The following is a 23,168-nucleotide window of genomic DNA, read 5'->3' as shown; positions in this document are numbered from 1 at the left end:
TGAGAAAAGAGAATGGAAAACAAAATAAACAAACAGGATACTACAGACCCCGATGAACCTGAAATTAGCCATTAAGTTTAGCCATTATCTATAAATTGCACAAATTTAACTTTTAATTTGTATTGTTTTTGGGAGGCATACACTCTATGATTTATCCCCTCTCCCTTATGTATGCTCATGTTGTTAGGCAGTGTTATCATCTGCTTAATATTTGATCTTTGTAGACTACAGTTCAACTCTCGCTCGTGCAAAGGAAAGTCCTTGGAGGCATTTCAACTGAAACAAAGCCAGAAAAGCGGAAGTCTATAGTGTAGAGTTCTGCGCTGTTCATACACTCTAATTCAGCATGATCCTTTCCATATCCCTCTCTAATAGGTGAGAGAATAGCAGACTGCCATCATTTACCGTAGCATTCCAGGCTGTCAGCTCGGCCCCTGATTGCTTTGTGCCTTCAGGTTGGGGTTAGAATGCCCGGTCACCCCTAACACAGCTGGAGCGCTACTCTGTGATGGCTTCGCTCAGTCAGTCTGTGCCGGGCCTGTTCCAGCTCGCCCCACCCTGACAGCCAGGAGACAGGACAGGGCCACTTATTATTGACATGGGAGTCAAGTGGTCATCGCTCTTCAGACTGGACAAAATACCTTGGTGGTGAACCATGAGCAACTGGTCAGAGAAAGTAGGGATGCCAGGTGAGCCCAGCTATGAAGTGGAGACGTATCAGTTCATTTCCTTCAGCCTCGTGCATTACGTCTCAGGAAGAGGGACAAATAAGGAGAAACTTAGAAAATTACTGAAATTATTGTCTAGTCACGCAGTGGATCTTTATCTAAAGAACCTCTGAGAGCCACGACTTATCTTGTCCATCGACTCTAATACTGGTGCTGGTCTTTTTCAAGTAAATTAAGTCATGACAGTAAAATCTTCAATAAAATGTCCTAGTAGATTTCTTTGACAAAACTTTTTGTCTCCTTTGAGGAAGTTGCTTCGGCTCCAGGGCACAAATGTTTACAACCAACTGGTTGACATCCGCATGGTCAGGTACTAAATTCATTCACATAAAAACACTCCTCTAACAGCAAATAAATGATATATGACCAGATATCTGGTATATGACTGCATGTAAGGTGCCCCTATCCCCACCCCCTAATTCATTTTACAGCAATTGGTGTGACTGAATTATGACTTCACTGGTTGCCACTGATCACATTTTCCCCTACCTCAGTGCACCTATGGCTAAAAGAATCCCTGACACACAGTTATTCCCCAAAGAGCAGAAAGGCACATATTTATCGAAAATAGATCATGACAATTTGAATCCTACATTGTGGGAAGCCTGAAAATCTGAAGAACTGACTGTAATTCTGAGTGTGGGTATTATCAACGCAACACCACCGATCAGTGATCACATGCTTGAACATATTTTAAACTATTCATAATAAAATAGTAATAAATTCATAATAAAATCACATGATGGGCTCACTAGACGCTCTACAATTTAATCCTTCATTGGAGACCTTTTTCACATTAACCCTGGCGGCTACTGGGCAAAACCTCAGACCAATTTATTAACATCTGAAAGTTCGTGCACAATGACCTCGATGTACAAAGGAAAAGGCAAGGAGAGGTCACCACACCAGCTTCCAATCGCATGACAACCCCAGTAGTATCTAGAGGAATGTTACAAAGACATTTTATTGGCCTTTAAAGACACTGCTCACTAAACCGCTATTCAACAGAGGATGCTCCATAACCATGCAAATGTATTTACCATATAAAATAAATCATATGAACCTTAAGTAAATACAATTACGCGGTGATGTTATTAGTGTACAAAACCAACAGCAAAGTAAAGTTTTACTACTAAGCATGTATCAGGGCACATTTGAGCATCTGCATAACTGGGCCAACCCCTAGCTTTTCTGGGGGTCTGGCTTTCAGGACCCTATGCGGGTCGGGCGGGCCCTCCTCTGTTTAAAAGGAGGAGGGTGGGAGAGAGATGGGCTCACTATAGACCCAGGATGTCCATAGTGGCTGCAGCACACTCAGGGAGCTGACAGGAATCGGAATCACCCTTATCACCTTTCACTCTGTCTGTCTCTCTCTCTCTCTTTCTCTTGTTCCCTGACACTCTGCCTGTCTATCTGCCCTCCCTCGTTCCCTCACCTGCACCCTGCTCATCGGTGCACTACACACAAAGGAGCACACCTGGATCTGCCGTTCGCCCCTGGGGCTTTTGGAGGGGTCCACAGTGAGTCTTGCTCTGTCTCTGGAGATTGTTATCTTTGATGCAGAAACTCAATTGGCTTTGTCAAATGGAATATGTGAATCTGGTTAAGCTTCTGCACTACCTGTCTTGACATGTTGGTATTGCCACATGTTAAGGATTGCCAGTTATTGCAGCATGTCCTAGATTGCATGTAATACTGAATGAAGTTAATACTGTTTTGTATAAAATCATAAAATGTAATGTCAATAATTAATGTACACATTTGTATGTGTTTTAATGCAAATATCTCTCTCTAGGAGGCTAGATGATGCCCCACACTTTGACCGGGCTCTTGCTCCTAGCAGGGCTGGGTGCCCTTGCTCAGGATCACTATGGGGACAGGGTGCCCAGCCGGGCCAGGGGCAAATATCTGACTGGAAACACTGTGCAGACAGTCCGGAGTGGACAAGGTAAAACAAACAATGACTTCATGTGGGCTTTGATTAATCTCACATTGAATTTGATCGTCTCTCTCATAAGCACCATTTTTTTCTGTGTCAATATAGTTTTCATCCCGTAAAAAAAATCAGTACCAATTCATTCCTCGGTAAGGTCAAACTATAACAAGATGTTAAACAAGATATATGAGGATTGGGATCAAACATGTCATTAAGAGCTACCGACTTTCAGTTCACAGTGAGATGCTGATCTAATCTCTGAGTCTATCTGCACTGCATGTCTTTCATGTTATCAGTCCTGAAGGGCTGTCACTAAGACATTCATTTTAGCACATATGGGTGATTTATTTGTATCCACATGCAGCGGTTACTTGATTTTTCTTATGGAGTGTGTACATGGGAATAAACTGTATATCGATTTGCCTGACAGCCCATTTTGTGAACACTCCTTTTGTGATTGTGAAAGCAACCCCAAGTGTGTAAGACCTATGGAACTACTACTATGGAGTTTTAATGTAGCAGTATGCTGCAGCTGTGGAAATACCTCTTCAAGCACAGCCCAATGAGTATTGTAGTTACTTATTACCCTGCAGTTACTGCATAACAGAAGATTCTTTTATCTAATTCCTATGGGGCCAATTAGGGCTCCTATTATGTGGTATTAGCCATTCACAACAGTGCTGTATACAGTGTGATTGAAATCCTGCCAGGCTTAAAGGATGCACATTAAAAGGGCTCTGCTCTACAATCTGTCCCCTCAGCGGCCATAGTGGATGAGGACTGCAGCGTGGAGCTGACCTTCCTTGTGGACAGCTCAGAGAGCGCCAAGGAGAACCATGAGCAGGAGAAACGCTTCGCCATCGACGTGGCGGAGAGGCTTCCCAGCATCCGGCTCAGGACGGGCCGTAGCTTCAGCGGGAAGGTGGCATTGCTGCAGTACAGCAGTCACGTGCTCATTGAGCAGACCTTCAACCAGTGGCGCGGCATCGAGAACTTCAGGACCCGGATCCTTCCCATCGTCTACATCGGCCATGGCACCTACACCACCTACGCCATCACCAACATGACCAAGATGTACGAGGCTGAGTCGGGTCCGGCCGCCATCAAGGTGGCAGTGCTGCTGACTGATGGAGTGTCACACCCCCGAAATCCGGACATCTTCTCGGCCACGGCTGATGCCAAAAACCAAGGGGTGAAGTTCTTCACGGTGGGCATCACTCGCACGGCCAATGAGCCCGCCAACGTGGCACAATTGCGTCTGCTGGCAAGCTCGCCGCCTTCCCGCTACCTCCACAACTTGCAGGATGTTGACCTCATCGAGAAGATCCTCACAGAGATCGTGAGTAGAATTTGGTTTGTTTTTCCACAAACTTAAGCATTTCTAGGTAGGTTCAACCATGAAGTATATGAATAGGATACATAGGATATCCTAAATGTGCATTTGTCATTTAAATCCAAAAGATCACCACTGTAATAGTCAAGCTAGAAATTCCTGAGTAATGTTTTTGGTTACAAAGCAGTGTGATGGAGTTTTGTTGACACTCCCTAGGGTTTGCAATTATAACACAATACCTGCACCAAGCCCATTGAGACTGTTTTTTTAGGAGAAAATACCTGCCATTCACGTGTAAAGTGTTTTTTCTGGCACTGTTGTTTTTGAAATTATACCTCTTAGGCTATGAGGTCCATCTCTCTGCACCTGACCTTTAAAAAGTGCACAGGGCATTGTGTGGTTTGTCTGAGAACCGCCCCCTATTTCATTGTTTAACATTGTTCTATTCCATGCATGCTCTCAACATTTTTCAAGGTCTATTTGCGGAACAGTGTTTTCATCCCATACAAATGTTCAGGACTTTACATGTCTGTAGGGGGGTACTGTGTAAAGTTTGAAAGCACAAATTACTTGTGTGGGTGTTAAAATCTGAGAAATGTCTGAGGTAAATTCCCAGACAGTGGTGAGGGTGTATAGCACTCATTGGATGGGATTGAATGTAGTAATATTGTTTGTCATTTATCAGCTGACTAATCAGTCAGTTGTTTCCTTTATGTAAATGTCTATGCATGGGTCTGACAAATTGTACTTTATTTTTAATTGTTCTATTTCCTTTTTTCAAAGGCTGATTTGGCTAATGAAGGGGTACGTATTTTATTAGAAACTCAATCAAATCTGTATATGATATAATACATTTTTTTATATGATATACTTTCAAAATATTAATGTTTCTCAACAATCATTTAAAATGTCTAATATTTTTAGTGTCCTGCGGCCCAGAGATGTTCTTGTGAGAAGGGAGAAAGGGGAACCAGTGGTCCAGCGGTAAGTTAATCTCCTACTGAAAGAATTTTCTCTTCTTTTTAAATCATCACATTCCCTCTCATTGGAATCAATAGAGGACAGGTGATCTTTGCCCAAAGGCATGAGTTCTTTGAGGAATTTCAAAGAGAGGAACTGGCTAGGGTCTGACATTTAGAGGTAAGTGCATACTTTGTGAAAGTCAGGATAATTGCTGTCTTTGTTGAGATCCCACCGCCCCCCAACCACCCCAGCCCAGACTGGCTCCCTCCACATTAATGCTGGTTGAGAGGTTTAAGAAAACTTCCAACTTCATCCTTTTTTCCATGATACAGGCTAAAAATATAACCTGAGATATAGGCGAAATTTGCATCCTTTTACAATTTACCCACTTCCCTACTTCCCACAGAGTAAGAACTCCAAAGTTCCCTTCTCATTGGTCCAAGGGCTATACATTTACTCACAGCAGAATGCCTACCCCATGGAGACTATGAGGGGGTATCTAGTAAAGGTCTCCACCGCCAATAAAACCAGGCTTTGTTCCCATCATAAATAACACTACGGCTGCCACTGTCTGCCCCCACAGCTACAGAGAAGAAAGACACACAGTAGGACTCAAACTGACTGGGGCGTGGTGTGTGATATGCCCTCTAAAGGCAACGCCATAGAGATCCTCTAGCCTCGAGTCAAAATGGAAGACCAGTCAATGTAATGATCACTTGTGTCAGAGCTCTACAACAGTTGCCTCCTGGTTATTGACCAGGTGCATTCGCTTCCGAAGTCTGCCTCACATTCTGAGCGTAGTAACTCACAGGCTGCCATTCAAATTTGTTGTTGTTACTTTAATGGCCAGAAGTCAGCCGTTCTGATGGATTATGGTTGTCATGGTCAGCCCAGGTGTCGCTCAGTCCATTGACCTCTTGCTCCTTACCAGGCAGAGACATGCTTAGTCCATTTTCCTCTCAAGTCAAACCTTCACTTATTTACTTACGCACCTAGTCCTTATCCTCACTTTCTCTAAATGTCACTAAAGGGAAAAGAGGGAGTGAGAGGTTGCACTTTCACTGACACAAGTCTGCTTGGACTGCCTTCGGCTTTCTCTCTCTCACTGACCTGCTGCAATCACACTCCAGGGTGCAGGCGTCAACTAACAGAAGCCGGGGCTGGGTGACACTTAAGACCCCTCCCACAGGCCCTATTTACAAAGGAAAGGCTCAGTTATATCAGCCTGGTCCCACATCTCACATCTCAGTTATATCAGCCTGGTCCCACATCTCACATCTCAGTTATATCAGCCTGGTCCCGCATCTCACATCTCAGTTATATCAGCCTGGTCCCGCATCTCACATCTCAGTTATATCAGCCTGATCCCGCATCTCACATCTCAGTTATATCAGCCTGGTCCCGCATCTCACATCTCAGTTATATCAGCCTGGTCCCGCATCTCACATCTCAGTTATATCAGCCTGGTCCCACATCTCACATCTCAGTTATATCAGCCTGGTCCCACATCTCACATCTCAGTTATATCAGCCTGGTGCCGCATCTCAAATCTCAGCTTTCGCTGGGATTATAGTATTATGTGTCGCTGCCCAATGTGAGCCAACATAGATGTGACTCAAGGTATGCGCCTCTTGACAACATATTTACATTGTCAACATAGAGCCTGAAATCAAACATTTCATTGAGAGGGCAATTGATGCAGAAATGACAGGTCCTGCATAAGATGCGAGCTAGCTGATCGCCACCTAAACAGCCTATCCTACACTATCCAATTTAGGTTGTCAGACACATCATGGTGATCAAAGTGTTCTATTTCTACGAGGCAGGTGTAATCTATAAAAAACATCAGTCGCCAAAGCTGTCTCTGGATTTGTCTTGTACACGAGAATAACAATAAATGCTAGCTATCCTAGACAGAATATGTAATTCAGTTTCCTGAAGAAGTTCTTTTTGCTAATGTTGACAAACACGTTTTATAGCCTGGGATTTAACGCATCTCGTAGGGCCATTGCTTTGAAAAGAATCTTGATAAGTTGGCAGTGTAAAGACAGGATAGGTGTACGTTTTAGCTAAACATTATGTTTTTTTTCACATCACTGCACTATGTTTGCAAAGCAAGCCAGTTTGACAGTGTTGATTCCATGAAATTATAATCATTCAGTTTTGAAGCTCGATCTTGTGAAGTTGCTATAACCTTTGACAGGTACTCATCTGGAAATGATCTATTCTGGTCCAATAGATAATGAAGTCCCTCCTCCTCCTTGCTCATCTTAAAGATGGCAATCTAGTAGCTTGCATTCCCACCTGAGTTATGGCTGAATATTATTAGCTTTTATTAATATACAGCTCTCATTCCCACTTGACACCAAGTAAATTAACATCAAATAAACGTCTTTCAATATAAGTGGAAATTGATGAGGGAGCTTTATCTGTCAGTCTAATCTTCTTAAAGTACTGCAGCGTTGTGCCTCAGCGAGAGAGAAATCACACGTGGAAATAAGAGGTCAGGTAACATGAACTTGTGGGATTTCGTCAACACATTACGAAGAGATGAGGTAATGGCCATAGACGAATGTCAGATTTCAGTCATCTCGTTTTTCCTCAGATCTGCTCATGCCTCTCCTCTTGCTTCCATAGGGTAAAAAGGGTCGCTCAGGTGAGGATGGCACCCCTGGAGCCAAAGGACATAAGGTAACTAATCCTTCTCCATTACAGCTGGAAATGTATCCAGTGTTGTGGAATTTCAGACCACTGTTGTCATTTATTGTTTTGTGACGCCAAACATGTCCTGTTGCCGTAAAAAGGCGAAAAGTTGCCACCAGTGCAGCAGCATGCAGGGCCTGTCATTAAGATGGACATGACCATGATAAATGACTGCACTGCGACAAATCTGATTCCTTTTCCACTTAGGGTGAGAGTGGGATTCCGGGACTTTCTGGTCGAGAAGGGGGAGAGGTGAGAGTTCAACAAGCCTGAGGAGAAATCTTCCATGTCTGGCTTGTCACCAACCAGACACAAAACAAATTTCTCCTCTTAAAAACTAAAAAAGAAGCATTTTCTCTGAATTAACTTTAATTATCAATCTGTGTTTCATGTTGCTGTCTGTCTGTTCTCTAGGGCAAACCTGGTTACAAAGGAGAGAGGGTATGTATTTTCAGCAGTCATAAGTCTTTTTCCTTGTTTGAAGTACATCGGTATAGTAAGTCATTATGAATGCTCTGTCTCATTGTTCTCTATCTAAAATTACATGTGAAATGTAATTTTGCAGGGGGAGCGAGGAGAATGTGGAACTCCTGGAATCAAAGGAGACAAAGTGAGTATACTTCTACAACAAATGATTTATTGTTGTAATTCTCAAATTTTGATCAAACACTTTAGCAGCATTGTAGATTTCATCAAGGTAAATCTGCTCACAGGGACCCGTGGGACCAGTTGGCATAAGAGGATCCAGAGGACTACAGGTATGAACAGATATATCTATCTAAATATAAAAAATGAATACATATATAAATGCAAACCCTTTGAAAGTAAACGGTGGCTAGATGTGATTTATTAAATAAAAAACAACCTGATGAGAATACCATAGCAGAGACGAACCTACACAGGTGCTTGAGACCTAAGTTATACTTCTCTCCTGTACAGGGTTTACCCGGCCCCCATGGTGACACTGGACCTGAGGGAATACAGGGAAAGAAGGTTTGTGGTTTTTGTTTTTAACGCCTCCATCCTCATATGCCACACATCAGTAATAACACCTTGCACTGAGAGGAAACAGACACTGCAGCATGCTGGCTGCCCGCTGCACCAGCACGGCAACGGAAGCTCCTGGGTGCTGTGGTTAGAAGTTCATTTACAGTCTCTTCTAATAGGCACCTTTGCATGGCAATGCATTGGCTATGTGCCAAAAACTATTCCCCTTCATTTAACTGAACACCAAAAAGTAAATGTCTTCATGGGTCTACGATTGACGCATCCCCAAGAGGCAAGGGTCCTCTCTGTGTATACAAGTTAAAAAGGGCCTGCAGCGGCAGCCTCATCTTTATAGGGTGTGACAAAAGATTGCCTCCAGTTTGTCATGGCCATGACTTGTCCTTACGAGAAAAACTTTTTGCATATCCTCTACACGATTAAACGCAGGTGTTCGGAAGACAAATAATACAACAGAATAAAATACCACTGACAAGACTGTGCTGGAAATCAGTGAATGTTTCCAGGTTCAGTGTTGTCATACTCACAAGAAGAAGCCTGTACATTTTCTTTCGGACAACATTAAGTGGCAATGTTTCTTAGCCGCAGGTTCTCTGCTGTCACAGGCTCTCAATGCTGTTGTCAGGCATGCTAAAACTGGAATTCAGCTCAGACAACAGGGGCTGTGGGCGCTCTCAGGAATCAGCTCAGGGCCAGCTATAGGAGACATGGGAGTGTTAATATTCCTCCAGGGTAGAAAACTGAGACCCGTTGGGATTTCCATGCAGGGATTGGCACTTGGCTGTTATTCGAGAGTGTTTACACTACTTACAGTGGTCAAATCGTTTTAGTTTTGGGTTGTGATGTTCAGGTTTGACATGGCATTTTCAATTACTTTTTTGTTTTGGTCTGGAAGATTTCAGTCTTGCTTGTCAGTGGATAATGTAATCTTCTTTAACTTCAGTCAAGGAAAAAGACAGGATTGTGCTCAAATACATTATGGAAACAAATGGTTATGTGACACATGCTTTAGGGTCTCTTACATGCTGGTAAAATAAGACCACTTCTGTTTGGCGTGATCCTGGGTTCTACAGAATGCTTTCTGATTTGCATAATTATGTAACACAGTTGAGTTACTGTTTTAACAGCTGCAAATGAGCTAGCATATAACACAGCATAGTGGCTGCTTTATGGCATGTTTGAGGCTAAGAGCATTTGTTTTAGCATTCCATCCTTCATTGTAATTATGGCCTTAACTCAACATAGACTTGGTTTATCTTAAATGCTTACGAACTAAATGTCAAGGTACTAGACTATAGCATATGGTGTTTGTGTTAAGGTAGTGAAAAGATAGTCCTTAGTCAGTCTAAAATGTTGAAAATTTTACAACTACTCATTTTTTAAACATGTTATCACCATTAACCTGACATAGATAATGTTTGAAATGACAATTACATACATCTTATTCTATAGTACCTGCTGCTACCAAAAGGTTCAATATTAATTTGATGCTTTTGCCACATTTATTTCTACGCTTCTAAAAAGTGATGCATGTTGGATGGAATGATTTATTTCATACTCTCTCATAGGCCTTGGTTCTAACTTGTAGACGTTTGTGCAATGCTTTATGTCAACAGTCTACACACCAGCAGAATGATTTACTATTTGAATTAACATGCAAAATTACATACCTTAGAGATCCTGTCTTAAAAGTACGTGTCAAATATATCATTAACTTTACACCTATGCCTATACCTCCAGGGCATACACACTGTAATTCACCCATTGTTCAACAACTTCTCTGAAAGCTAGAGAACAATGGATACTGTGTAGATGGATAAACATTGTATGCTATGTGCAAAGTTGCTTGAGTTAAAATAAAATCCAATGTAAGAGCATATGCATATAGATAACATAAGAACTCTCTCTTCAACATGTTGTTACTATTTATGGGGCAAATGTTATATTGAGCGGATGATAGGGCCCAGCGAGGTGGTGTAACGAACTGCCACTACCAGAGCAGGGGCGTCCCTCTCTACCTTCAAGAAGCTCTTGAAGACCAACTTTTCAGAGAACACCTCCCTTCCTAACTGGCACCTTGGCTTAACTTGCACTCAAGTGACAGTCCCGCACTTCTTTTTCTTTCTATGTCGTTTTCAATTTCTTGAAATAAAAAAAAGCAGTATTTATTGTTACACCAGGGGCCGTATTCACAAAGTCTTTTATCTTACCACTAGGAGTGCTCCTAACTCGCGCTAAAACCTTTTACGTAGGAGTAATTTCTTAAAAGTGATTCACAACGGCTCTGAGACCTACTCATACTAAGGATAATACCAACTCCTAAGCTTAAGATAAAAACTCCGTTGCTATGGATGACGTCGCTTATCATGCACGAGTTTAGAAGGGGTGAGGACGGTGATTGGTTGTTGACAGGCTCTCATTAAAAACTCATTTGTGACGTCTCTCTAACAATCCCACTATATCGACTGAAAATAAGAGAATAACCTAGGCTTCAAATTAAGTCATATTAAATAGTTATGGACAGTGCAGTTAGCAGAATGCACACGCATGATGACAAGTTTGTGCATCCAACGGGAATGACACTTTGCACGTTAAGAGAAATATAAAGCGATCAATATAAAATATGGCAATTGCATGTAATCAAGGCAGTAATAATTAAAGCACCCAGCAAACTGTAAGGCTATTATATTTCCAGCCCTTGACCACTTCAAATATCAGCACATGCGGCCCTTTAAGCCCTCCAATCTTAATTGATCAAAGCGAAACGAACGTGAAACGTATAGCCTAAGCGAAAGCCTACTGGTCCCAGGACCAATAGCCACTGTCACCCCAGCGGCATCCAGCTGGTAAGTTCTCAAAAACCTGCTGCAGACCGCTCTCCGTTGAAATGCACAAGTCATCGGTACATCCAACTGTTGGATGATGTGGGGTCTACAGTGCGTTGATAGTTTGATGAATTAAACGGCTGAATGATGTTTTCCGCGAAGCCAAATAGGCTATCTTTATGTTTCCAAACATTTCACTTCGGGACACATCGTTGTTTAAAGGCGTCATTGCATCCCGCGCTAATTCTACGACAATATTAATACCTTCACGGTTTAAGCAATGTCTTTTATCAATTCCAAGTCGGCTGCAGCCATCTTACGATTTTTTGTGAATAGGTCTTAGTGACTTAGGAGTCCTCATGAGGAGTTTTAAGCTGTCCTAGACTTAGGTGCTACTTTTAGGGATAAAATATTTTGTGAATTGCTCTTAGTAAAAAAAATTAGGAGTCCTACATTTAAGACTGACACGCCCATTATTTTTAGGAGTTTCTCCTAAATTCGCCACTTATGAGCTACTTTTAGCCCTAAGATTCTTTGTGAATACGGCCCCAGGTTTTATTGCTCTTAGCTTGACTGTTCTCTCCCTTGTACGTCGCTTTGGAGAACAGCGTCTGCTAAATGACAAAATTTAAACGTAAATGTAAATTCCGATTTTTTAAACTTGTGTTTTAATTGTCCCTCCGATCAGGGTGAGCGAGGCCCTGCTGGCCCAGCTGGGATTCAAGGAGAGAGTGGAATTGGTCTTCCTGGATCTAAGGTAGATTTTCCCGCCATATTCGGATATCATTTGTTTTCAAATGTGATTTAGTCACCCATTATGATGTATACTCCTGTTAGAGGACACGTTTCAAAGATGTTTGTTGCCTCTATAGGGTGACCAAGGTTTCCAGGGAAGGTCAGGACCACCCGGGCCTCAGGGGATTGGCGAGCCAGGCCTACCTGTAAGTGATCATGCCCTCTCCCTCCTGGCATCTTAAGATTGATGCTGCTGTTCTTTCAGTACACATTCCTCTCTAAAGTTACTGACTTCTAAAGAATCTGTTTTCTTTTTCCTGATCCTAAACGTCCTGTTTACTTCATGTGACTTACTCTTCAGGGGCCTCAAGGGCCACAAGGTGTTGGAGGCGAAAAGGGACCTCAGGGAGAGGGATTCCCAGGAGGAAAGGTACTGCAAAGCTAGCCATGCAAACATTTTTGCAAATCACAAATACAGGACACGCGTTCCTTATTGAACTATGAAATATTAACCTATGGGATTTCTAGCAGGATGTGGAAAGATAACAGAAAACACAGTTGCTAAACTGATCATATTGACTAGACTTGACTTCGATTTAGTTAGTAAAAAAAAACACCTAAATCCTTCACCTAACAGACAGAAGATCACTGTATAGCCACAGGATGCTTTTAGAAACATGAAATGTGTTTGAATTCAGTTCAATACGACTCCTTCATCCTTACAGTCTATACAACAGTACTAGAAATGAAGTCAGAAACACAGACGGAGGTCATACACTTTATAATGACGGGGCTGTTTGAATGACTTCCTCCAGTTGTTTAGCTTCAGTAGTTTGCATTCCTATTCATGCCGTATCTGTCGAGGCTAGCTCACACTTCTCTACAAATGTTTACCCTCCCATAGATACTCTCTTGTCATTTATACTGCCATGCATGCCTGGACATGGGTGAATTAGTATAATTTCCCCATCTTAAAACATGCAGGGTGAATTGTGATTTTGGTTGCAGTTACAACTTGCACAATTTACAACACCGATGTTACACTGATGAAAGGAGTGTGGTGTTAGAACAAGAGCTATTTAATACTCACAACTTTGTCGAATGCACATCATTTGTGGATAATAAGCTTTAATTTACTTCAAAGAGAAACGTGCTTCCTGGGGAATGCTTTCACACATCTATGCTTACCATAATTATGCGTAACATTTGGCACAAGTCTCATGTTGGAAACATAAGCATCACAGCAAAAAGTCCTCGGGCAGCTTAACATCTGTCAGGGCTGAGCCTACAACTTCTGGGGAACTCCTCTTTCCTAGCACACCAAAAAAAAGGTCAGAGCAACTCTATGGGCAAGGTCAACTCACTCTAAATTAGCCAGCTACCATCTGTGTGTCTAGTTTTCATTATTTCAGAACACTGCAGAAGCAGTAAATAGAACCCCTGCCACCATTAGTGGTGTTTTGAAAGACTTCCGCCTTTACCAAAGAGTGAAGTGTCACACACAGCCTGAGGAGAGGAAGAGTAGTAGGCCTTAGTAAACCCTTAATAATAGGAATGAAGACTTTCCATGCTCAGACAGATTTGTAGTGACAAATTATAACAGGGTTACAACAATCCAATTTACGCTAACAATAGCAAATACATTTTTGAGCAGGCCCATACAATTACCAGGGCAAGGGAGATGTACGGTCATATGGCTGGGTAAGCAGGAGCCATTGGTTTGGGGGGGGTGAGAGTAAACTGACGACCCCTCTTTTGTCTGGCAGGGAGACCGTGGACTGGAGGGACCGAGGGGGCCCCGCGGACAGACGGGAATGGGAATCAAAGGAGAAAAGGTGGGTAGTAAATACATCAACTAATGAATGCCATTCACACCGACAGGCCGTGTCTGCTCTACAAAAGGGTTAATGAAGTAATGAATAGCCTGCAATTACACATGGGACCTTCCTTAAGGAAGTTTTCTGGGAGAATGGGATTTGGGCGGCTGGGAAGGGCTGGGAAGGATCTGGTTGCTGTGGGAAAAGATGTGTTGAAGAAGGAGAAAGTCTCACTACCTGTTAGACAATCTCTCAACATCTGCCTACTGGTTTGAGGCTAAGTGCAACCTTTCAATCCTTAACTCTTGGGTGTTGGAGTGTTTAATGTCTCAGTTTACTAAGATTTGAGACAAACTGCAATCAGCATATGAGACTATAAAGATGCAGTCAGTGATTTAGTTTTGGTGAAAGGGTGTTGATATTTGAGCTCAACAGCCAATCGAATTACACCCCTTTCTTCCATGCTCCTGAAGCACCGTGTTGATTGGCTGGGATTGTTTATGGCTCAGTCTGAGCCACTATAATTATTTATTGGGTAGAAACACTACAGTTTTTTTGAGCATGCACACTGAATGGAGGACTGTAAGGAGTAACTCTGTGAATTTGACAAAACATTTATTGCATTAGAACACATGTGTCAAACTCAAGGCCCGCGGGCCTGATCAGGCCCGACAAGCCATTTAATCTGGCCCGCCAGCTCTTCAGAATGTTGCAAAAAGTTCCATTGATTTGAATGATCAACGATGGACGAGCTACATTAGAATCATTGACTGCACATTTAAGTGAAATGGGTTCTTGGAATGGGCCTCAACACCTCCGTACTGGCAATGGCCCTGTGGCATCTTTGGAGATACAAAACTGGAAAACTGGTCACAAAAGACAGGAGGGGACTCAAATAGTCAGATGAGCGGTTAAGTAAACTAGAGAAACTAGGTTTACACAAATAGGCTTAAACTAAAAAAACATGTGGTGTCAATCAGCCATGGTACAATGTGTTGAAGCTCTCTTTAATTTTGCCCTACAAAGGAAAGCTAATGAATAATTATAGTTTATGACTACCTGTAAGATAACACACAATAACTAAACAATGATGCATAATAAAAGTCCCGATCACATACTCAAGTCCATATGATCATAAGATGGACTAGTGAAAGTGAAAGTGACTCTATCACAGAGGTGGTGTAGACACACACACTCTGAATTCCACCTCTGCATTTGACCCATCCAGGGTAGTGACACACACAGCACCCAGTGAACGCACAATGTGAAATGAAGTTACACTAACCCGGAGCAGTGAGCTGCCTTTGGCGGCGCCCGGGGAGCAGTGATCGGGGTTAGGTGCCTTGCTCAAGGGCACTTCAGCCGTGGACTACTCATACTTATAAACACTTATAAATATTGTAACTTCATGTATGAATAGGCAAGCTATTGTTACGTCTTATAGCTGGTGCAGTGTCTTGTTGAGACATGTCAAAAAATATCAGTTGACTGTAATGTCGGATCCTGTCTGCCAAAGTTTGACCCTCTTTCTGTGTTTGACCCGCAGGGAGAGTTTGGACCACCTGGTTTATCTGGGCCTATGGGGCTTTCTGGTGTTGGAATCCAAGGAGAGAAGGTGAGTGTGTAAATGTTTTAAAAGTCCTAGTTGTTGGAATGAAAAATGATTGAGATTGATGCTCTGCTTTCCATGTTTCACATACTGCTTGGACAAGTAGCAGGCTAATAGGCTTGGATCCTAACAGGGTTATGCTTTTCCAGTGTGACTTCAACAGGTTAACTTTTAGTTGTAAATGTGCAATTTGCTGTTTTTTTATTGTCAGAATTAATCCATGTACTTTCATATTTAAACTACCGGTATGTTAGTTATATTTTGCAGTGTTTTGAAAGCAACCAGCAGAGAAACGCTTCATTCCAGACTCCTCATTTGACTGACACAATACAATCATTAATGTTACTATAGCTGCATATTAATACAGTTAGAAAGTTACCAAGCACACCACAGTTTTCCTAGCAAGCTGCAAGTAAAGTCCTTACAGGCAAAGTCCTTACAGGCAAGTTGCCTACCAGTTATATTAAAGGGCCTACATATATGCCTGACTAGCTGTTGGCTAGCGGGCGTAATGATTTCATACTCCCCACCCCAAACAGATTGAGTGTTATGTAGCTGCAGTGTAATACTACATTTGTACACCCCTACCCAAGCCTGTTGTGTGTCTTCCTTGGGCCAGGGCACATGATCTCCGCGGCTCCCCAAAATTCACTAAACAGTTTGCTTAGGTTTTCTACTGGCGTTGTTTTGCTGACATTATTTTCGTCTATTTGGCAAAAACCTGGAAAAAGGCATTTTTTTCTTTGGAACCATGCAGTGTTAAAATGCTAACACTTCTAGACGACTTGCATACTCCACTGCATTTGGTCACTGTTTGTGTGGGATACTATTATGGTTGCCAGTAGAAAAAGACATAAAATGCAACCTCCAATACTGAGGCTTGATTGATCAGAAGATGTTTATGCCCTTGCATCTGACATTTTTAATTGTGTTCATTGTGGTCTGGAAACTTTTCTCATGGATTTACATTTGAGTGTGAAAATTGTTGACTGAGAAATTGTAATAGCTTATGATGTGATATCCCAAGACAAAAACTGTGCAGATTTAAGAAGTTAAGAAGAACTCAGTAGGGAGAATAGACACTTCTCATTGCAGTGTAGAACACACTGCAGCTTTTTACTCATGTGTCAACTAATGTATCTACTTTACATATTTTCATTACATAAATCCAATTGTGCCACTGATGCCAAAGACTCTTGCAGACATAACGAGGGGATTGCCAGCTACATTTCTATCATCATTTAAAGCACTCCTCAAAGTCCAGTCAGTTGCTTGTAGTTTCGGAAATAAGGGTCTCCAGACAATACTTTGACATGGAAACTAATCTCACAACAGGTTTTCAGTGCTTGGCTAAGGGCCTGGCTTGATCTATTCATCAACCACCAGCTTTAATCCTCACTCCTGTTGTTCTGGTTATAGGGTGTACAGGGTCCCAGAGGTCCACCAGGTGGTAAAGGGCCACAAGGAGAGGGCTTACCTGGACCTAAGGTAACATTTTTATTATGCTTATTATGGTCTTGTGTAACACTAAATGTAAATGTGTTAGGACCAAGAGCAGTTGAGAATCAGTCACATGCATGCTAGCATCACAGTAATGAACTCCTTTGTCATATTCAGTCAATTGTCCTACACGTACAGGCACAAAAGAGAAACTATAACATGTTTAGTGCTCACGTAATTCAGTAGCCTTTCTGGGTGTCCTCTCCTCGATAGGGTGACACGGGCCTGCCAGGAGAGTTTGGAGCTCCAGGAGAGAGGGGGATTGGAGAGCCAGGAACAAAGGTAAAGCCTCAGCTGTCTGTAACACGCTTCCACAGTTGTAGTGGATTGGCAAATTAAATTTCACATCTTAGTTGATTTTCAAGGCGCAAGCGAGATTGCTAACCTCCTATTGACATTTAGGGAGATCCGGGTCTTAGTGGGTTAGCAGGTTTACCTGGGCTTCCTGGGGAAGATGGAGCTCCTGGACAAAAGGTGAGTGTTGAACCACAACTTCCTACGTAGATCTGAAACACCTCCATCTCCATCACACCTCCACCTCCATCATAGCTTTCTTTAATAGGCCTCCTGAAAATGCATGAATCTGTCTTTGATTAGGACACCCCCAAGTGGTCCACACTCAGCAAAGAGAAATTGCTGCTGATAGTTAAATGTAATGCACAATATAGTAAAAAGGGGATTGATCACTCTCACAGTTAAAAAAAGGATATGCCAACACTTTGTCCATTTACAATTAGCACAGGATGGTAAACTCATATCTAACTGTATGTTTTATAGGATGAGCCAGGGCTCACCGGTATTAGCACAGGCGGGTTAACTCATATCAAACTGTATGTTTTATAGGGTGAGCCTGGAGTTACTGGTATTAGAGGCCTGGAGGGAACCCCAGGAATTGGCACCCAGGGTGAAAAGGTATGAAACCTCCACTTTTCATGTTGTTACTGTATGAAGGATGTGCTCTAAAAGCAACTGGTAGCACGGTGGATTGATGTGTTCTGTATTATTTTCTCAGGGAGACCAGGGGACGCGGGGTGTCCGAGGATTGTCTGGACCACCTGGGATCAGTGGCCCCTCTGGGCCAAAGGTGAGCATGAAGAAATAATGAAGAATAACAAAATAATTTATCTTCTCGTCTGTCTCTTGCCGTAATACTTTGCCAGCAGCAATCTATCAGTTTGAAACTGTTTAGCTTCCCTACTGATTCCATACATGAGATTGAAAGCTGTGCGGGGCCATTTTGCAGGGAGAGCCTGGTGTGCCAGGAAGACTTGGAATGCCGGGACTTCCAGGACGTTCCATTGCAGGGTCTAAGGTAAAAAAAAAGCGCATGTCTTCGGTATTCCGCCCTTGCATTACATATGTCAGCAAGCACTCATCTCACAGGCCTGCTGCCAACAATCAGAGTGCTTTGACAGAGCTCAGTAGGCTTCACTGGAAAAAAGGATTGTGAAATTCATATCATACTTTCTCCTGCTGTAGGGTGACGTCGGTCCTCAAGGGTCTACTGGGCCCGTTGGTGAGACCGGGTTTGGATTACCAGGTCCTAAGGTAGGAGTCTGGATAAAACTAGCTTGTCTAAATAATTGGACAATGGACAAGTCTCAGTAAAATGGGCAAACAGGTAAACATACCAGGTGAATGACTGACTGAGGAGATTCTTTCATTTTGAACACCAGGGTGATCGTGGTAGTACTGGCCCACTTGGTCCATTTGGCCCCAAAGGAGAGGGATTTCCGGGTCCAGTGGTGAGTGCACAGTGCTCTTACATGAGACACATTTAAAACATTTATCTTTGCCATCAGAGCCCACATGAGAAAAAGACGCATTCAAACAATTGACATGCTTTTCTACAGGGTCCTCCTGGTCTTCCTGGTGTTCCGGGGGAGCCTGGGCCTGAGGGAATTGGCATTCAAGGACCTAAGGTAACATTACTTAAGAGAGGAGGTAGAAATTCAACCACTTTTTTGTGTTCAACCAGTGAGTATTTGTGGGTGCTCTGTGCATTGGGGAAATAATGTGTGATGTCTGTCCAAAGGGTGATGTTGGCTTCAGAGGCCTGCCAGGTCTACCTGGGGTCCAAGGAGAGGGACTGCCAGGACCACCGGTATGTCAGTCAGGATTTGATTCTTTCTTTCAATTTTTCCAATGTCTTCCATTTCTTGTTCAGTGATATGAGTACATGTCAAAGATACATGTTCCTTGTGACAAAAAATAACAATATTCAAGGTTCTGTCATTAAAGTAATAACTTATGGAAATGTCCGGCTGTGAGGAGACTGAAGGTCTTAGATGTTTTACTATTCATCTCCGTTGCCATGGCAGCAGCAAAGCTGTCTCCTCATTCTCTCATTAATTCCGCCCACCTGCTGTTTCAGGGTAATGTCGGACGATCAGGTCCTCCAGGGCCTGCTGGACCCCAAGGGGAAGGCTTGCAAGGCCACAAGGTATGTTAATAAGTGTTTTTCTCACACACAGAAATATGCCCCATGACCTATGACCTTTCTGCTCCTCGTGTAATTTAGATGTGAACTCTGTGTGAAAAGGGAGGACAGAGGAATAAACATAAATTGTATCGTTTTTAGGGTGACCAGGGATCTCAGGGAGTAACTGGGCCAAGAGGGCCACCAGGAGAAGGTTTTGCAGGCGCCAAGGTGAGAGCCTTGACTGCGAACGCCATCTCAAGCGGTTTTGGAATTCTGCTTAATTTTAATCTCTGTGTAATGATGCCTGTTGTGTCTGGTCTATGCAGGGTGATCGAGGCCTGTCGGGAGAGAGGGGAAACAAAGGATTTAAGGGAGATATGGGAGACGCTGGACATTCTGGCGAGCCTGTGAGTTATTAAAACAGAGCATGTAAATAGTTTCAGCAATCACAGGTCTTAAGGACTGGTTGTTTTCTGTGTTACTGATGCACCTACTACTGTACTGACGTGTTCGCTTGACATCTCAGGGTGTACCAGGACACAAAGGAGAAGCAGGACTCACTGTAAGTTCTTCAAGCTATTAATTGCAAGTAGTTATGCTTATAACAAGGTCTGGTTTAATTAGATTTTCCTAAAATCCGACTCTTTAAAACCATTCTTTTCAGAGGGAAGATATCATCAAACTGATCAAGGAGATATGTGGTAAGGCTCATTTAGATAAAAAAAAATCCATATAAAAACCTCTTTACGAAAAACCTTCACATTGAGTTTGGTGACAATAAAACACTCCCTTGTGCTCCATCTTTTCAGGATGTGGTATCAAGTGCAAGGAGAGGCCCATGGAGCTGGTGTTCGTCATTGACAGCTCAGAGAGTGTGGGCCCAGAGAACTTCGAGATCATCAAAGACTTTGTTGCAGCTCTGGTGGACCGCGTCACTGTGGGCAGGAACGCAACCCGCATTGGTATGGTGCTCTACAGTCTGGACGTCCAGCTGGAGTTCAACCTGGCACGGTACGTGACCAAGCAGGATGTCAAGCAGGCCATCAGGAAGATGCCCTACATGGGCGAGGGCACCTACACTGGCACTGCCATCCGTAAAGCCACCCACGAGGCGTTCTACAGCTCCCGCAACGGCGTCAAGAAAGTGGCCATTGTTATCACAGATGGACAGACCGATAAGAGAGAGTCCATCAAGTTGGACATCGCTGTGCGGGAGGCTCATGCTGCCAACATTGAGATGTATGCCCTGGGGATTGTCAACAGCTCAGACCCAACCCAGGCTGAGTTCCTGCGCGAGCTCAATCTGATTGCCTCAGACCCAGACAGCGAGCACATGTACCTCATTGATGACTTCAACACCCTGCCAGGTATTGTAGTATACTGTATACTTGTAGTATACTGTTACACTGTCACAGATTATTTCTTAGGTAAAAGCTAGCACACTGCTTCATGCAACCTTCAGGATTAGTATGACCTTGCACGTACAAGAATAATGGAGTTACTACTAACACTGATGTTCTATTTCTTTGTTTAGCTCTGGAATCTAAGCTTGTGAGCAAGTTTTGTGAGGATGAGAACGGTGCCCTCATCTACAACGCCATCACAAATGGCTATGGCACCAATGGTCATGCCACCAAGGACAATGGACAAAACGGGTATAATACCCATGGGAACAATGGCCAAGACAGCAACTATAAGTATGAGGTAGATGTTGTGGAAAGGAACCCAATCATCACCACTGACGCCTATGGCAGAGGCCGAGGTGACAGCTTCTCTCTTCCCATCAACGCTGGCCCAGCCCCTGCCAAGGTACACAATACTTCATCTTCACAACAGTCTGAAAGAAGGCAATCTTAATCATCTTTACAAATACACTTTTCCCTCATAATAGGTCAGGTTTCAGATATAAAGATAACTGTTGAACTGAATAGATTATGATATCTCATCCGCAGGTCGAAGAAGAGGATGATTATTATGAGGGAGAAGATCTGGACCTACCGCGACATAGTAGCAACATTGCCATTGTAAACAAGTCGGTTCAACCTTCACAGCCAATCGCATCGGAGAGGGGAGATGCCTTCTCCACAGGAGGAAGTTCATCCTCCTCAGGAGTTTCAGGGTCCTCCACAGCATATATACAGCCAGAAGCGCCTCCTGCTGTGGTTCAACGTAAGTATGCTCACATTGCATACATTCCTATCCCACTTCAAACTTGTATCTAAATGAGACAAAGACAATCAACCTTATTAAACCTTATATGGTATGAATCTGAATGAATGTTGGTGGTGGTCGGAGGGGCCGTTTGGGCTGGTTGGCTGCCACGCTTCCGTCAGTCTGCCCCAGGGCAGCTGTGGCTACTGATGTAGCTTACCACCACTGGTATGACTGTCTGAATGAATGGACTGGACCACTCTGTAAAGCGTCTTCAGGTATATAGAGAAGCGCTATATAAAATTGAATTGATTGATATATCAGTGTGCTGACTACATCTGTTTTCTTCTTGACCAGAGAAACTCCCCACGGATCCACGCTGTGACATGGCTTTGAGTCAGGGCACATGTAGGGAGTATGTCATTCGTTGGTATTATGACAAACAGGCCAATGCTTGTGCCCAGTTCTGGTATGGAGGCTGCGGTGGCAATGACAACCGTTTCGATAAAGAAGAGGAGTGCAAGAACTTATGTGTTTACGGACGAACAGGTATGCCAGACTTTTACATTCCTCTAGAATAAGTCATTTTCATTTTTAACACTAGTCCTGTGATTTTGTAACAACACTTGTTTTCTCTACAGTTGGTTAAGAAGAGGTATGAAAATGGGAAAGTGTGAATCTCTCAGTGAGTAAAGTCATCCTTCTCTACATCACCAAACAGGACCTTAAATATGTGTGTATGGTATGGCTGTTTTGTACATGATTGAATGTTTGTAAGTTAGAGGACAAAATGACACTGTCCCCCAGCAACAAAACTTCTTATTGTTGATAAGTATGTGCTCTGTTAGAGATCCAGAATCCAGAAGTAGTTAAAATTCTGTTGTCACAGAAATGGACCCATACCATCACTTGCTATGTCTTACTTGTTTTCAGTTGTGACATTATTTCCTGTATTGTCTTTTAATTGTCTGTTCAACTCACTGTGTCACTGCACAGTGGTCAAACCTCTTTATAGGGGGAGTGATATAATTGCTGCTGTGTAATCGTATGGCACTGAATAATGCTGTATGCCTCTGGACTATGGCATATGTTAGTGTTGTAGGTTATTTCAAAATTTGACTGAATACTGTGACACTGTACATTTTATAATGGACAAAATACACCATAAAGGTCATGTTTCAACCGTTGAAAATGTAGATAACAGTAGTAGAGAATAAACAATAGATACTATTTTTGTAGACTACATTTTGAAAACGAGTGCTGTGTAATCTTATCGCGTCCATTTACTGTGTAATTTAATGTCATATGAGTGGTCATAAAAAGAGCCTCTCTATCCAATGGTTGTATTCTTAATATTTGAGAATAGAGAGTCTACATGCAAAACTAGCTAGCTGTTTATGAAAGTGGTTTTAAGACATTGTATTTAATACATGTTTTCAAT

At 42.7% G+C, this 23,168-nt stretch overlaps 1 protein-coding gene across 1 annotated transcript; it reads left to right on the top strand.

The window, feature by feature from the left end:
- Nucleotides 1-2,531: 2,531 nt before the first annotated feature.
- On the top strand, nt 2,532-22,376 carry col28a2a (collagen, type XXVIII, alpha 2a; the record flags this gene model as incomplete). The annotated part of the gene is made up of 35 exons (XM_080839664.1): nt 2,532-2,676; nt 3,426-4,003; nt 4,781-4,801; nt 4,922-4,981; nt 7,598-7,651; nt 7,871-7,915; nt 8,078-8,104; nt 8,229-8,273; nt 8,377-8,421; nt 8,603-8,656; nt 12,182-12,250; nt 12,366-12,434; nt 12,590-12,658; nt 13,995-14,063; nt 15,592-15,660; nt 17,074-17,142; nt 17,368-17,436; nt 17,557-17,628; nt 17,998-18,066; nt 18,167-18,238; nt 18,398-18,466; nt 18,634-18,702; nt 18,831-18,899; nt 19,008-19,076; nt 19,190-19,258; nt 19,529-19,597; nt 19,736-19,804; nt 19,903-19,983; nt 20,103-20,138; nt 20,241-20,277; nt 20,386-20,943; nt 21,111-21,385; nt 21,529-21,745; nt 22,085-22,276; nt 22,369-22,376. 35 exons carry the CDS (start codon nt 2,532-2,534, stop codon nt 22,374-22,376), a joined length of 3,657 nt encoding a protein of 1,218 aa, XP_080695790.1.
- Nucleotides 22,377-23,168: the final 792 nt, after the last annotated feature.

This window comes from Sprattus sprattus, assembly GCF_963457725.1.
Source record: "Sprattus sprattus genome assembly, chromosome: 5".
Classification (NCBI taxonomy): domain Eukaryota; kingdom Metazoa; phylum Chordata; class Actinopteri; order Clupeiformes; family Clupeidae; genus Sprattus; species Sprattus sprattus.
Note: the sequence above shows the minus strand (reverse complement) of the source record. Positions and strands in the feature narration are given on the sequence as shown.